Source organism: Sinocyclocheilus grahami, unplaced genomic scaffold (genome assembly GCF_001515645.1).
Source record: "Sinocyclocheilus grahami isolate Dianchi unplaced genomic scaffold, SAMN03320097.WGS_v1.1 scaffold158.1, whole genome shotgun sequence".
NCBI lineage: Eukaryota > Metazoa > Chordata > Actinopteri > Cypriniformes > Cyprinidae > Sinocyclocheilus > Sinocyclocheilus grahami.
Genome location: NW_015505337.1, coordinates 903142 through 917573, shown reverse-complemented (window position 1 = coordinate 917573; position 14432 = coordinate 903142). Strand labels below are relative to the sequence as shown.

The window sequence follows — 14432 nt, the reverse complement described above, 5'->3', positions numbered from 1 at the left end:
GTGACATGTCCAAGAAGTAAGCTACCTTTAAGTAACAAGAAAAGCTCAATCTTACCGACACACTATAGACTGTTTGAGGTATTTTACTTTGCCGTTTATTTCTTCCAAAGCTTCTTTCATAGCCAAAGCGAACAGAACCAGCGTACTGAGGTAGGCCTTAATTTTACATTTCTATAACATACAATATTCATAAACATCTTAACGTGGATTACAATTGTGCCTTATAGTATACAGATGTAAACTGACTGTCCTCTTCTGATAACAAACAATTGTTTTAATGTTTGCTAAAAAATGATGCTAAAATAATTATGATTTTGTGTAAGTATAAATATGTTTCCCATTCTTTGCCTATTTTTATATGCTTCCAATAATTTCCTAATCAGACAAATTTTAAAAAGTACTAAAAGTAACAAATACTAATATGTTATGTACCCTTCACAAATACTGAGTGTCCTCAAAAGAAATTCAGCAGCAACATCATTTGGTGGCTTTTTGTGGTAGTGTGTCTCAGAAATATCTAACTTCTTTATCTAACTAAATCTTTAACTATATCTAAATAAATATCTTTAAAAAAAAAAAAAAAAAAAGAAGACAAAGAATTTTGGCATTGTCATTTTTCTTCCTGCTCATTTATTCTTGACTTAATTGTAATTGTGTTAATATTAATTATGTTCTAAGATTTTATTATCAATCATAAAATCAAAGTACAATCCCTAAAAAACTCCCAAAACATAGAGACAGAAGCTTTTTTGTTTGTTTGTTTGTTTTTCTTGTCCCACAACCATGTAAACAGGGGAGTTTGAAAAACTGCTGATCATCTAAAAATGTCTGATTATCAGAAAAGTTTTCAATCTAAATATTTTTTGTTACATACATTTCATAGAAAGAACAATATGTTGATATGTTGGTATAATCCTGGGATTTATAGCTTCTTCAGGGTTTATTAATGAATAATACAAATGTGTCAGACAATCAGCTAATTGGCCAGTTTAAATTCCAAACATTTAAAGTTTCAAACTGGCTAACAATCCCAGTGATGCCAACTCCAAGACAAAAGAAACATGACTTTTAGATGTTTTTCACTGTTTCCATAGTTATAAGCTACAGAAGCCCATTTCTGCTATGGAATAATAAAAAAAAAGGTAATTTTGACTTTTTATTTCACAATCTCACAAAATCTGACTTTTTCATTCATAATTATGACTTTTTCCTCACAATTCCGAATTCGTATCTTGCAATTATGACTTTTTTTTCTCTCTGAATTCTGAGTTTATATCTCGCATTTCACCACAGAATAAAAAATTAAAAAGGTAGTTACGACTTTATATCTCACAATTCTGATTTTTCTTCTCAGAATTGTGAGGTATCCTGCAATTCTGAGTTTGTTTTCTAACTTTTTTTTCCAGAAATGCAAGAAAAGTCAGAATTGTGAGATAAAAAGTCACAATTACCTTTTTTTTAATTTATTTTTTAATAAATTCTAAGGTAGAAATAGGCTTCCATAATAAGCAACTTTGAATATCAGCAGAAATCTGGACATACAAGAGAAATAAAGTTACTATTTAGCAAGAATAATAGAGAATGTGGAAAATCTCTCGAAGGCAATGACTCATGGAAGAGACGTAAGAGTCTCTAAAAGAGGTATTAAATACGGTTCCTGTCCAATTTTTAATCAAAATTCATGTGATCTCCATAAGATGAAAACCTCCATTGGCCTCTCGTAACTCCTCCTTCTTGCGGGCCTGCACCAGGGAAAAGACCACCGCTGCGAGGGTGTTTCTCCCGAGAGAGATCCCTCTGCTGGTGTTTCTCTCGGCATAGCTTGAGCTCTGTTCCCTACTGCTAACAAAGTACGTGCAGACCCCTCCCCGCTGTTCGCTAACCCCTTTGACGTAGATATCTCCTCTAAGCTGTAGCACAAAGCCACGGTCAGCCAGGATACGGCTAGTGCCCTCTGGAACCTGAATACGCCCACTGAGCCCTGTGCTGTCCATTCGGCTAGCAAGATTCACAGTCATGCCCCAGATATCATACTGGGGTTTAGAGGCGCCAATCACTCCGGCGACTACAGGCCCATGAGAAATACCTGTATGATAGAAAAGCAGTTATACGTGCACATTAAAGTTGTTTCAGGAGAAGAGCAAGTTACCACATTTTTGTTTAAAAAACATTTTCTTTCGGAATAAAATACACCAGTTGCATACAATAAGACCAGGCAAGTGCATCAAGAGAGTATTGATTTCATGTTGGCCAAAGAACTATGATCTAATTTTAAATAAAAATTCAAAGATCGTATTATTGTTATAATAATCCTAATAATAGTCCAATCTAATCACATTCAAATCATACTGATGGTCTTGTTTAAGCTCATTAGTGTGTTTGTACTAGCTCCGAGCAGGTGAATTACTTCCCTTCATAGCAAGTAGTCCTCAAACATGCACAAGTGACAGAATCAAATAAAATCAAATAAAGCAAACCCTATTTAAACTGATATGTGAATTGGCAGTATATTTTTGTGTATTATTAGTAGATGTTAAATAAAAGAATAGCACAGTCTTACCAACACGCAACTGGAAGTTGTTTGAGGTACGTTTGTTTATTTGTTTCAGAGTTTCTTGCATGGCCAAAGCGTATAGAACCAGCGTACTGAGGTGAGCCCACTCATCTTCACATTCCTATAAAATACACATTAATAAAACTGAGCCTTAATTTGTAGAAATGTACATTTTCAGTTACTACTTAATTATTTAATTACTAGCTATATTTATGCATTTTTAATATTCATGATCATTTATGAATACTTTTTAATGCTTTGTCCTGATTTGCCTTGCCAATGTTTATTTTTTATTAATTGTTAATATTGTACATATTTTTCAAAAAAAATGTTTTATAATTTGATTCCAACATTTATCTAATCAAACTGATGCCTATAATACTATTAGCAACATTGGCTGATATTGATATGGTCACTGGTATACTGTATATCATACATCTAGTTATCTTGTCAGGCATACATGTCAAATGTAGCACACACCTGTTTTTCAGGAGACAGGCCAGATGCAGCCATGTAGCAGCTGCCAATGGTTTTGATTTTCTCTATGTCCTGGAAGTAAGGCTCTTCCAGAAGCTAACGGGACAAACGGGAAAAAGATTAAACCTGTCTCTGAAATTGAAATTTCTCACTATTACAGAATCTTATGATAAAGACGTGAGCATTTGCACATTTAAAATACATTCCATTAGTAACATGAGAGTTGCTGTTAGCCGTTAAAACTATGAGCATGTCCAGGCTTAGGCTTTGAGGACATTTGGTACTAAGAGAGGATGCTGCACAAATCCACGTACCTCATCAAAGTCAGCGATGATCTCATTAAGAAGACGCAGACACTCCACATCTTGATGAATCAACTCTTTCTTCTCGTAATAATCTGTAAAGCCTGGAATGGAAGCAAACATCACCCCAACTCGCTCGTAGGATTCAGAGAACAGGTCCTTGGAGCCAAAGAATTGACACAGAGAAAATGTATTTATTTATACTTATGGATTAATGAAAGTGCTCCATAACTACTGAGACGATTGAAATGCTTCAAAATAGCCCTCAATGTGAAACCAAATAACTGGATAGTTTTATGGATAATTGTATTACTTATTTTCTGACCAAACGTGAAACTATTAGGATCTGTCATCAATAATCCATGCAACTACCTCATTATTTCTGTCTCTCTCAAGAAAGTGGCGAGCGACATGGGCAGGAAGGATGTTGTACAGCAGACACTCGTTATGCTCCCTAAGTTCCTTCATGTCCTCCACTTCCTGTCTGGCCTGAAGACGCCACAGGAAGTCAAGCCTGGCTGTAGTTTCTAACTGTAGGAATAAGCAGAAATAATTTCTTCAATCATACTGAAATAAAGCACAGATAAATATAAAACTGCATGTCAGTTTTGATTCCTTCAGTTACAAATAGATTTTTTTCCCCCAACATGATGATAATTATAGCTAAGTGGTGGTTTGATTATTATTTAGATATATTTTAAATAAATACATTTCTTAATTGTTAAATAAATATGTAATGATCTTATATTATTTAAATGACTAGTAGGAGCATACTGTATAATGAGTTCCTATGATTAAACATTTGAATAAGCTTTTAATAGAATACCTGTCTACTGTTGTAGAGGACAACCACAACAAACATGGACATTAGCAACACAGAAACACCTTTGCGTCTGAGGTATTGAGATCTGAGCAAAACGCACACATATATAGTATACATCAGAAGGGCCACAGCAATTCAAAATATACAATTTCTTGTACTGTATACTTCAAAACTCAAAAAAGGCTTGTTCTTAAAGCATTGGTTTGTTGATGTCTAAAAGTCGAACACTGTACCACATTAAGAAACACTGCATGATGTGTGACCTTTGATATAACAGTTCAGATATTGTACCTCTGAATTTGGCTATTTTGGTGTTGGTGGATAAAGAGCACATGGAAGGCTACCTCAATGAGGTATGTGTAAACTGCAATGACTAACACAAGTACTGCCAACTTCAACAGACAGCTGAGCCTCAGGAACACAGTACACGTCACCATAGCCACCACACCACTCAAAACAAAGAACTGCAGAGAGACAGACAGATTTACTGTATTTGGTGGAGCCACTGATCATGAAATGGTGTAAAATTAGGACGGCTGTATCAGAATACGCTTTATTGGAAGCTGTATTCACATTTGTATTCAATTTGAATCTGCTGTACCTCAGGATGGGTGCAGATGTTTACTGGCCACTGTGCAACTTGTTCAGAGTTCTTGTTACTTTCTTCAGCCTCTCCAACTGTGTTACACCACAACTGTATATAAGAAAAAAAAAGAAAGATAGACAGGTTAAGAGAAGCATTTTAATTTGGCCCAATCAACTATAAATTCTGGCACTCACAATATCACAGGAGGCCACACCGAAGTTAATAGCAATGGAGGTGAGGGTGAGCAGGTTACGGATGCTCTTGGTCTCATGGATCAAGCAGCACAGGTGCTGTAAGTACGGTGGGGAGCGCTTAAATTCCTCAGCCAGTGTTACCAGAAGCAGTAGCACGTAGACAAACAGGAATACTAGAAACTGGATTACCATGGGACAGATTCTGTGGGACAGAACAATACTGAAAATGCAATACTGCTACATTTCACAAATCAAATAAAGTGCACATTAGGCTTTTGAGAGAAGAGTAATAACTCACTGTGGTGAGGGGATGAGGGTCTGAACGGCCATGATGAAGAGGAGCATTAGAAAAGAGCAGGCCAAGTTGGACTTGAACATCTCATCTCGCATCTGAGAAAACTGAAAGTACAAATTTTGTGTGGGCCTACTTATAAGCAAAAATGCTATACAAAGTATTAAAGCTGTTCTTCGGCGGCCCATACCTTTCCCTCGATGTGTCTGTCTTTGAAGACCAGCGTGAAGGGTGTGATGTGTTCTTTGCGCATTCGCTCACTACTGCGCACCTCGATGGCTTGCTTGATTCTCTTGTTGATTTCTCGAGACCCGACACAATGAAGAGTAATCTGATTGGGCAGCTGCACCAGGGAGCCATTGGTGAAAGTGGCTAAGATCTAAAAGATGACATTACAAAAAGCATTGCATGTATTTCAATTGAAAAAAAACTATAACAATTATTAATAGAGAAAGATAATGGTTATTAGTATTCTTTTTAATCATAATGATTGATATTGGAATATAAAGCATTTAAAACACCTTTTTAGTGAATTATTTAGACAAAATTGTATAGATTTTTAATATCAGCCATTTATTGGTTATCAGACATAACATGAAAATAATCATTGGCATTGGCTTATAAACAAACATTCTTAATTAGGAGCTCAACTCGCTGTTTAACAAAAATCTTGTTTACAGTAATATTCTTACATTTGAAGTCTATAGGGCAAGGCGCAAAACCTTGATAAATGTTAGCTATCTGCTAAGTATAGTCAATGATTAAAAATTATGTCTGTAATGCATAACCATGAAAAGTAGTTCCAAGATTAATACGACAATTTAGACATATTAATAACTCAAAAAACATATTTTTGCCTTGAACATAGACCTCCATAATAAAGAGACAGTTCACCCAAAAATTTAAATTCTGTTATCATTTACTCAGCCTCAAGTTGTACCAAACCTGTTTCTTTCTTCTGTTGAGCACAAAAGAAGATATTTTGAAGACCTAAGTATAGTCAATGATTAAAAATTATGTCTGTAATGCATAACCATGAAAAGTAGTTCCAAGATTAATACGACAATTTAGACATATTAATAACTCAAAAAACATATTTTTGCCTTGAACATAGACCTCCATAATAAAGGGACAGTTCACCCAAAAATTTAAATTCTGTTATCATTTACTCACCCTCAAGTTGTACCAAACCTGTTTCTTTCTTTCAAAAGAATATATTTTGAAGAATGCTGGTAACCAAACTGTTGCATGTAGCCATTGACTTCAATAGTATGGAAACAAATACTGCAGAAGTCAATGGCTACCATCAACTGTTTGGTTTCCAACATTCTTCAAAATGTTTTTTTTTGAGTGCGTGTGCTACAGAATCAAAAAAACTAACACAGGTTTGGAACAAGTGGAGGGTTAGTAAATTATGATTTCATGACGTAAACATGTTTATGTTTGGTTTTACAAACAAGAGACTACTTATAAATTATTTTATAATGTAATGGACCATGCCACTGATGCTGGTGATAAAGTTACTAAAGGATACACTGAATAACATAGTGTGGCACTATTTAACAGATTTGATAACATATCTTATGACTAACTAGAGAGGGTATTCAGATCTAAGGAAGGTTTATGAAACCAACCCAGACTCACGCAGTTCATTCCAATGATGTTATCAAAAGGAAGCTCAGCACTCCGTGTCATCTCATCTTTGCTGGTCCTCCGTACTTTAGGGGGCTCCTTGTCTTCCTGTGGCGTATGGCAGATCAGAAAAGTGTCGATCTTGTGTTTGCGTAAAAAATCATTCCGCTCATAGCCTCGACCTTCTTCTGTCTCATATACCCCCGCTAGACAGTCCAGGGTCGCTCGTGATATATGAATCCTCCTATTATTATACAATTTGATTTATTATTTTGATATCAATTGTATTCGGCTAAACATATGGCCATGCTAATGATCTGGGGTACTTGCCCTGGGATTCCTCCAGCCTCTAGCATGTTGGCAACATCTACATCCCAAGACCACACATCAAACTGCCATTTCTGCAGACCCAAAACCCCACACAGAACCGAGCCAGAGTGGATGCCGATACGCATGTCCACATCTCTCTTAAGCTCCTTACGTACATAACTGACAAAGAGAGAGGGAAGCTTAACATCAAAATCTCTTTTGTTTTCATCAGCAGAATTAGACTTAAATCACTACAGAACATCAACAACAACGCAGGAAAAATAGAATATGAATGTTCCAAAATATCAGGGGTGTCCAATCCCACTCCAGGGGGGGTCAACGTCCTACAGAGTTCAGCTCCAACCTGCCCCAACATGATGTTTTCAGTAATCCTGAAGACCTTGACTAGTTGGTTCAGGTGTCCTTAAGTAGGGTTGGACCTGAACTTTGCAGGACAATGGACCTCCAGGAGAAGGATTGGACACACCTACAAAAGATCTATGAAAGTGCAAGAGCAACATATTGGAGGAAATAAATGTATGAAAGGGTTACTTATAATCTCTGCACATTAAACTGGGAGAAGGAGAAACATTGAGAATTATATATAAAACCTTTGGTTTTGAGACTTTAATCTTTGCAACTTCAGGGATCTTATCTATTCACAAACAGTTTGTAACACTCCAAGAGAAAGGAAAACTTGAAATCTTATCATATGACCCCTTTAAGTAGTTGTACAAATCACGTAACATACACACCGTATAGTGTTGATCATTGCCAGACCCATCTCCACACAGCAGCGGGCATGTGCAGTTTGGGGCTCTGGGACTCCAGACACACAGTAATAACAATCTCCAAGAATCTTTATCCTCATGCAGTGATTCTCCTTAAATATCGAAAGATATCGTTCAATAAGCTTACAACATTGCAACATTGCTTCCAATACAGTACACTACAGTAAGAGATTGACCATATCCCTTTTCTCCAACTGCCTGTGAAACTCAAAGGTTAATCTTTCTCACCTCGGCAAGGCGATCAAAGCGACCGAACAGCTCATTGAGTGTGCGCACCAAATCCTGAGCCGACATGGTCATGGAGAGAGAGGTGAAGCCTTTTATATCAGCAAACAGGATACTGAGACGAGACCACATACATGTTCATTTCAAGGTGCATTCTTGCAACCTAAATGTATTGAAAATAGTACTGCATAGGAAGCTACACGTACCTGACATCTTTGTACTGATGAAAGTAGGTCTTATGAAACTGTTGAGGAAGCAATTCATCATCCATAGCAGTCATATCACCAATCATCTCCGTGGCAATAAATCGAGGAAGAATGGACATGACCAACCGCTCCTAATGCAAAATGATTCCTCTTTTCTTTAGAAGTTTCAGTAATGATCTAAGAATATCTCATTAACTCAGGAATCTCAAACCTGTCTCTGGTTCTCACGTTCCATTTTGACTCGTCCTTCAATGCAACGCCGTGTCTCAAGGAATGCTTGCCTTTGGGCACGATCCGATAAGTAGTGGATGAACAGCCCTGCGGTATTCATACCCATGTACAACAGACCTTTTGCTAGTAACTGAAAGAAAACCAAGAGTAAAAGTTTGCACCGTTACTGAAATGAACAAGACAAGCTTCATTAATTCTTGTATTGATCTTTCAAGTTGACAAGTGGTGAAAGATTGTCTTGAGATGATGGTTTATTCATATGTCATAATAATGAAGCATTTAGCAAAAAGAAGATCAAGTACAACTTGATAGATGCATGGAACTCTCATGGACTGACACCATATCTCAAGGGTAGTTCTTGTGGTCATCTTTGATTTCAAAGAAGCACTGATTTCCTTTACTTTTTGACACTAAGGTGAGAATCGAAAGTGAACTTTGAGGTTTGATGACGTTTGAGCTTGAGCATGGAACCTTCTTTACCTTTCTAACAATGGCTGTGTCATTGTAATTCCTAAGGGCATCCACCAACAGGTGCAAGGCAGCGGTGAAGAACCCTATGCAGATGGACCATAGTAGAGGTAAGGGCAATAGTGTGTAGGTGGTGAACAGGGTGAAGAGCACATACCAGGACTGGTCCTTCTCCAACCCAAATGCCAAACCTCCCAATACCTGTACAGTCTGGGACAGCCAGCTTGCCAGCCCAGCATAGCGCAGGTAATCTGGAGACATCAATCCTTTACAGGTCAGAACTAAGACACATAAGACTGCTCCAAGTCCCATGAAGAGCCCAGCCAACCATCCTTGTTGAGAGTCCACCATCTCAGGGGCCATAGCCAGGTAGATGAAGAGAATATGGAGTTTGGTAAGGATATCAATGACATTAGTGACTACAAGGGAAGCTCGGCGCTGACCAGATGAGTGCTGCTGGTACAGATGCTCGAGATCATGAGATTTAAACTTGTGGTGGAGAACCGGAAGGAAGATGCCACGTACCGTGGAGCCCCAGCTAACAAAGAAGTCAGCATCACAGAGCGAGTTGGTGGACTTCCTTGTGCAGGTGGAGTTGCGCTCTCTTAATGGGTGGATGCGGACTGCCGAGGAACGCCGCTTATGCATGCCTGCATTACCCCGTGCACCTTTGTTCCGAATCTGCCTGTTGATGTCATCAATGTAGGCATCGGTAACAATGATATTTTGAGAATTGGCTGTTCGCCCCTCATGGTGCATTCCTCGTTGGTCGATAATGTGACACACTGCATTCTGCCACATTAGCTGCTTGCATTTCAGGTTGGGGGAGGGAGGTGCAGCTGGGCATACCTTAGACGGAATAGGGACTTCTGTAGAAGTCAAAGCCATGATCTGGACCTGATCTGAACCGGCTTTAGATCCCAAAACTCAACTCAAGACCTCTATCGACTGCACAAACCTGAAGGAAGACAGAAAAGAAAACCATTCAATAGTCTGGATGGAACATTAAAGTTCTATCAGAATGAAACCCAAAAACAAACTTTAACATGAAATAACACTGCATGCAAGATGACAATACACAAGTAGAGTACCCTTAAAATACCACCAGAAAATGCTCAAAGCAAGTTCAGTAACCCCAAATGCACTCAAAATTAGCTGTTTTACCCTAAAATTTGTTTAATACTCCCTAAAATTCCCATAAAACAAGTTCAATACCCATTAACAATTACCAAAATAAGGTCAGTACCCCCAGAGTACCCCGAAACAAGTTTAATAGGCTCCAAAATACCCCTAAAAAATTAAATACCCTCAAAGACTTTCAAAACAAGTTCAATACCCCCAGAATACCACCAAATAAGTTTTTCACCCCCAAGAATACCCCCCAAAATAGTCAGTACCCACAGATTACCCCAAAACAAGTCCATTAGCCTCTAAAATACCCCTAAAACAAGTTAAATACCATCAAAGACTCCCAAAACAAGTTCAACACCTCCAAAATACCCCCAAATGAGTTTGTACATCCAGGAATACCTTAAAATGAGTTGAATACTCCCCAGAATACCCCTAAATCAAGTTTAGTACCCCTTAACAATTACCAAAAACAAGGTAAGTAACCCCAGAGTACTTCACAAGTTCAATATCCTTCAAAATACCCCTAAAACAAGTTCAACACCCCTTAACAATTACCAAAACAAATTCAAAACAACTTCAAAACAAGTTCAATACCCCCCAATAATATTCTTAAGTTCAATACTCAATAATATTCTTAAACCAAATGTAATACCCCCAATATACCTCCACCAATGTATGCAATGTGTGCACTTAACTGCAATATAAAATAAGGAATCGATTTAAACTGTGTATAGATATGCGATAAAAGTAAAAGTAAATGGAAGGATACTTGCCATTGATGTGGTGCTGCAATCTTGATAAATCTTGTAACAATGCATGCATCTGCTCTTCCATGAACAGTAGCCCAGTTAAACTGATCCAGACCCAAGCAAATATCTAATATGGTACATGCTTGTACCTAAAAGGTGGGATACTCGGCAACTGAGTGCAGAATGTGTCTTCTTTGACAGTTTTCCCATCTGCCATGCCATGCACCATAACTATGCTTTGCATAGTTATGTAAATTACTTGTCCTGATACTTTCCAACCATGTTATCTGTCACTCCCCCTTAAAAACTCCTTGGCATTGGATGAAGCCCACCTCAGTCCTGTCTGCGGCTGACTGACTCAGTTTTAAGTTGCGCTGTCTTCAGGTAATGAAGTGATTGCTCTGCCAGATGGTCTGAAAAGCTGCCCTGACCCTTCCAAGAGGTAGCAGAGCACAATCTGCTGAAGTTTATCCTATGGAAGAATCCCAACTCTTGATGGAAATGTTTAGAGGCAAAAATAAGTGGACTTGAACTCCACACTGAGGCAGTGACAAAGGGGCTTGGGATCTAATGCACACACACACACACACACACACAGGTTTGTTTTTATGGTTTATGGGGACTCTCCATAGCCATAATAGTTTTTATACTGTACAGACCGTATTTTCTATTGCCCTACACCAACCCTACCCCTAAACCTACCCCTCACAGGAAACTTTCTGCATTTTTAGATTTATAAAAAAACTCATTCTGAATTATTTATAAGCCTTTTGAATTACGGGGACACTGAAAATGTCCTCATAAATCACCTACTCGTTGTAATACCTATGTCATACCCATGTTATTATACAAATTTGTGTCCTCATAAACCACATAAACATGCACACACACACACACAGACAGACACACACAAACACAGACACAGACACAGAGAGAGAGGCAGTAATAGGTTGAAATATAAGGGATTATCTACTCAGCAAAAGCGCACGCGATCCATTAAGGCCTCATGGTCACAGCTAACAGGATAATGTCCACGACAGGTGAGTTTACGTGTGGAGGTAATTGTTAGGTTAAAATCTAATTGCTCTGAAAATGCATTTTTGGAAAGCTGTTTATTTAATTTTTCAAAAAGTTGATATCTATGATATCTTCAGGCCATCATGCCCCATTGTTAGATTATATATATAGACTACAAATGTGATTAGACTAGTTATTATAGGCTATATATTATAAGGAGAAAATGTGATCGTTTGCAGGGTTTTAGTTAGCAGGCCAGGCCGCTGATTCAGGGAATGTGGGAAGCAAGCTGGATAAAGTGCTTCTCACTGATCTGGTTACCAACAATATGTGCCAGGTCAGAAAGTGACTGAACCATCGGTTTCCTTTAACACACATAAATAATCATGCTTTTCACTTGAGTGGATGACTTGAGCTAAATAAGGTTGAGTTGACTTAACCTGCTTGCTTACTTTTTACAGTATTTATATAACACACAACAGTCTAAATAGTCATTTATTCCGAATGCATTTTTGCATTCCACTGTGCTGCTTTTCCAATGTTTTTCTATGTACATTTGTGCTAAACGGACACATTTGCTTGTTGTGTCTGTTGAAGTGTCTCACATATCATGGCATTCTAAAAACATGGCATCAGAGTTAAAAGAATTCAGCTTTTATGAAAATTGTGAAACTCTTTTAGTTTGTAATGTTGTGGTAATAATGCAATTTTCAAAACCAAAAGGCAAAAAGTGATTTACAATTATTCCTTTATTTCGCTATATAAGCCAAATGGAGAAAGTAAACGCTTCTGTGCATAAAACAGAGCCACTTTTCCCATTGAGCAGTGGCCTTGGCATTCATGTAAACAGGCCTCATCTTTGTATTCTGCATAATCACAAACATGCTTCTTACTCATGCCTTAAATCAGTGTCACACAATGAAAAAAAAAAGAAAACAAAAGTGACTCCAGTTAAAAGATTCGGTATTGTGTAGTGAGTGTAGCTAATGAAACATTTAGGAGTACGACATTAAAGATGATGTAACTCTAACATTGTTACATAGTACTGTACATACTGTAGCGAACAAGGCAGCACATCAAATGCTCTTGAAAATAAACAAGTGTAATAGAGATCACAAAATGTGTACTTTCAGATAAATATTTAAAAAATATAAATAATGGTTACATTGCACATGTACACTCACATTGTGTTGTAAACACCACAGTTCCATAAAAAAATACAATATTTGATATACTTGCATTACAGTGATTGTTTCCTACATAGAAGTGTTAATATACAAGGGCCAAACAAAACATTGTTGAACTAATGCATGTTGGCACATCTACACAGCTCTGCTAATGTAACAGTTTTATCTCAGTTATATTTATTCCAGTGTTGGGTGTAAACAAAGCCCCTTTGTTCTTGCGTTATCCTTGGACCAGATACCATCACTGTGACAGATTTACAGATAGCTCCTTTCATGCCTAAAACACTTCAGAAAAGAAAAATCAACCATATTTATAAAAAAAAAAAAGCTACTGCCTCAGCATGAATAATGATTACATTTTTAGTTTTGCACTTAGCAAAACCCCCAAATATTGTGTAAAGACTGGAAAACGGCACTCTTATACACTTTAATATTGTCTTGGCACTAGTGACCACAACTTAAAGTAGCGTACTGTTCAACATTTTGGGCTTGGTATGATGTTTCTGAAAGTCTCTGATGCTCACCAAGGCTACATTTATTTGATCAAAAATCTTTTATTTCAACTGTAAATTACAAAATATTATTTAACTTAAAATACATATTTATTATATTATATAATATTTTTCAGCAGCCATTACTCCAGTCACATGATCCTTCAGAAATCCTTCCAATACTGATTTGGTGCTCAACAAACATTTCTTATTATCAATGTTGACAACAGTTGTGCTGCTTAATATTTTTGTGGAGACCATGACACATTTTTTTTTTCAGGATTCTTTGATTAATAAAAGTTCAAAAGAACAGCATTTATTTGAAACAAAAATAATTTGTAACAATGTAATTGTCTTTGCACTTTTGATCAATTCAATGCAACCATGTTTGGTACAAAAACGAATATTATATATATACACACACATATATATATACAGTGGGTACGGAAAGTATTCAGACCCCCTTAAATTTTTCACTCTTTGTTATATTGCAGCCATTTGCTAAAATCATTTAAGTTAACTTTTTTTCCTCATTAATGTACACACAGCACCCCATATTGACAGAAAAACTCAGAATGTATATATATATATATATATATATATAGTACCTATAAGTTAACATGCAATTAACAAACTGCATGTGCATGACACATACTTATTTTAACAGGTTGATTTATATACTATCTATTGAAACTATTCTCAGACGTGACATTCTACAGAGTAAAATCTAGTGTTAAATCTAAATAGACTTACATAAAAATTACTTT

The 14432-nt window shown here is 37.0% G+C and overlaps 1 protein-coding gene across 1 annotated transcript; it reads right to left on the bottom strand.

The window, feature by feature from the left end:
- Positions 1-1679: 1679 nt before the first annotated feature.
- On the bottom strand, positions 1680-9978 carry LOC107592799 (adenylate cyclase type 8-like). The gene is made up of 18 exons (XM_016282362.1): positions 9103-9978; positions 8603-8752; positions 8392-8522; positions 8189-8300; positions 7925-8052; positions 7191-7349; positions 6873-7104; positions 5419-5607; positions 5235-5335; positions 4937-5138; positions 4758-4850; positions 4448-4620; positions 4160-4241; positions 3706-3864; positions 3346-3492; positions 3035-3127; positions 2561-2675; positions 1680-2086 (listed from the first exon to the last, which is right to left on the bottom strand). Exons 1-18 carry the CDS (start codon positions 9976-9978, stop codon positions 1680-1682), a joined length of 3549 nt encoding a protein of 1182 aa, XP_016137848.1.
- Positions 9979-14432: the final 4454 nt, after the last annotated feature.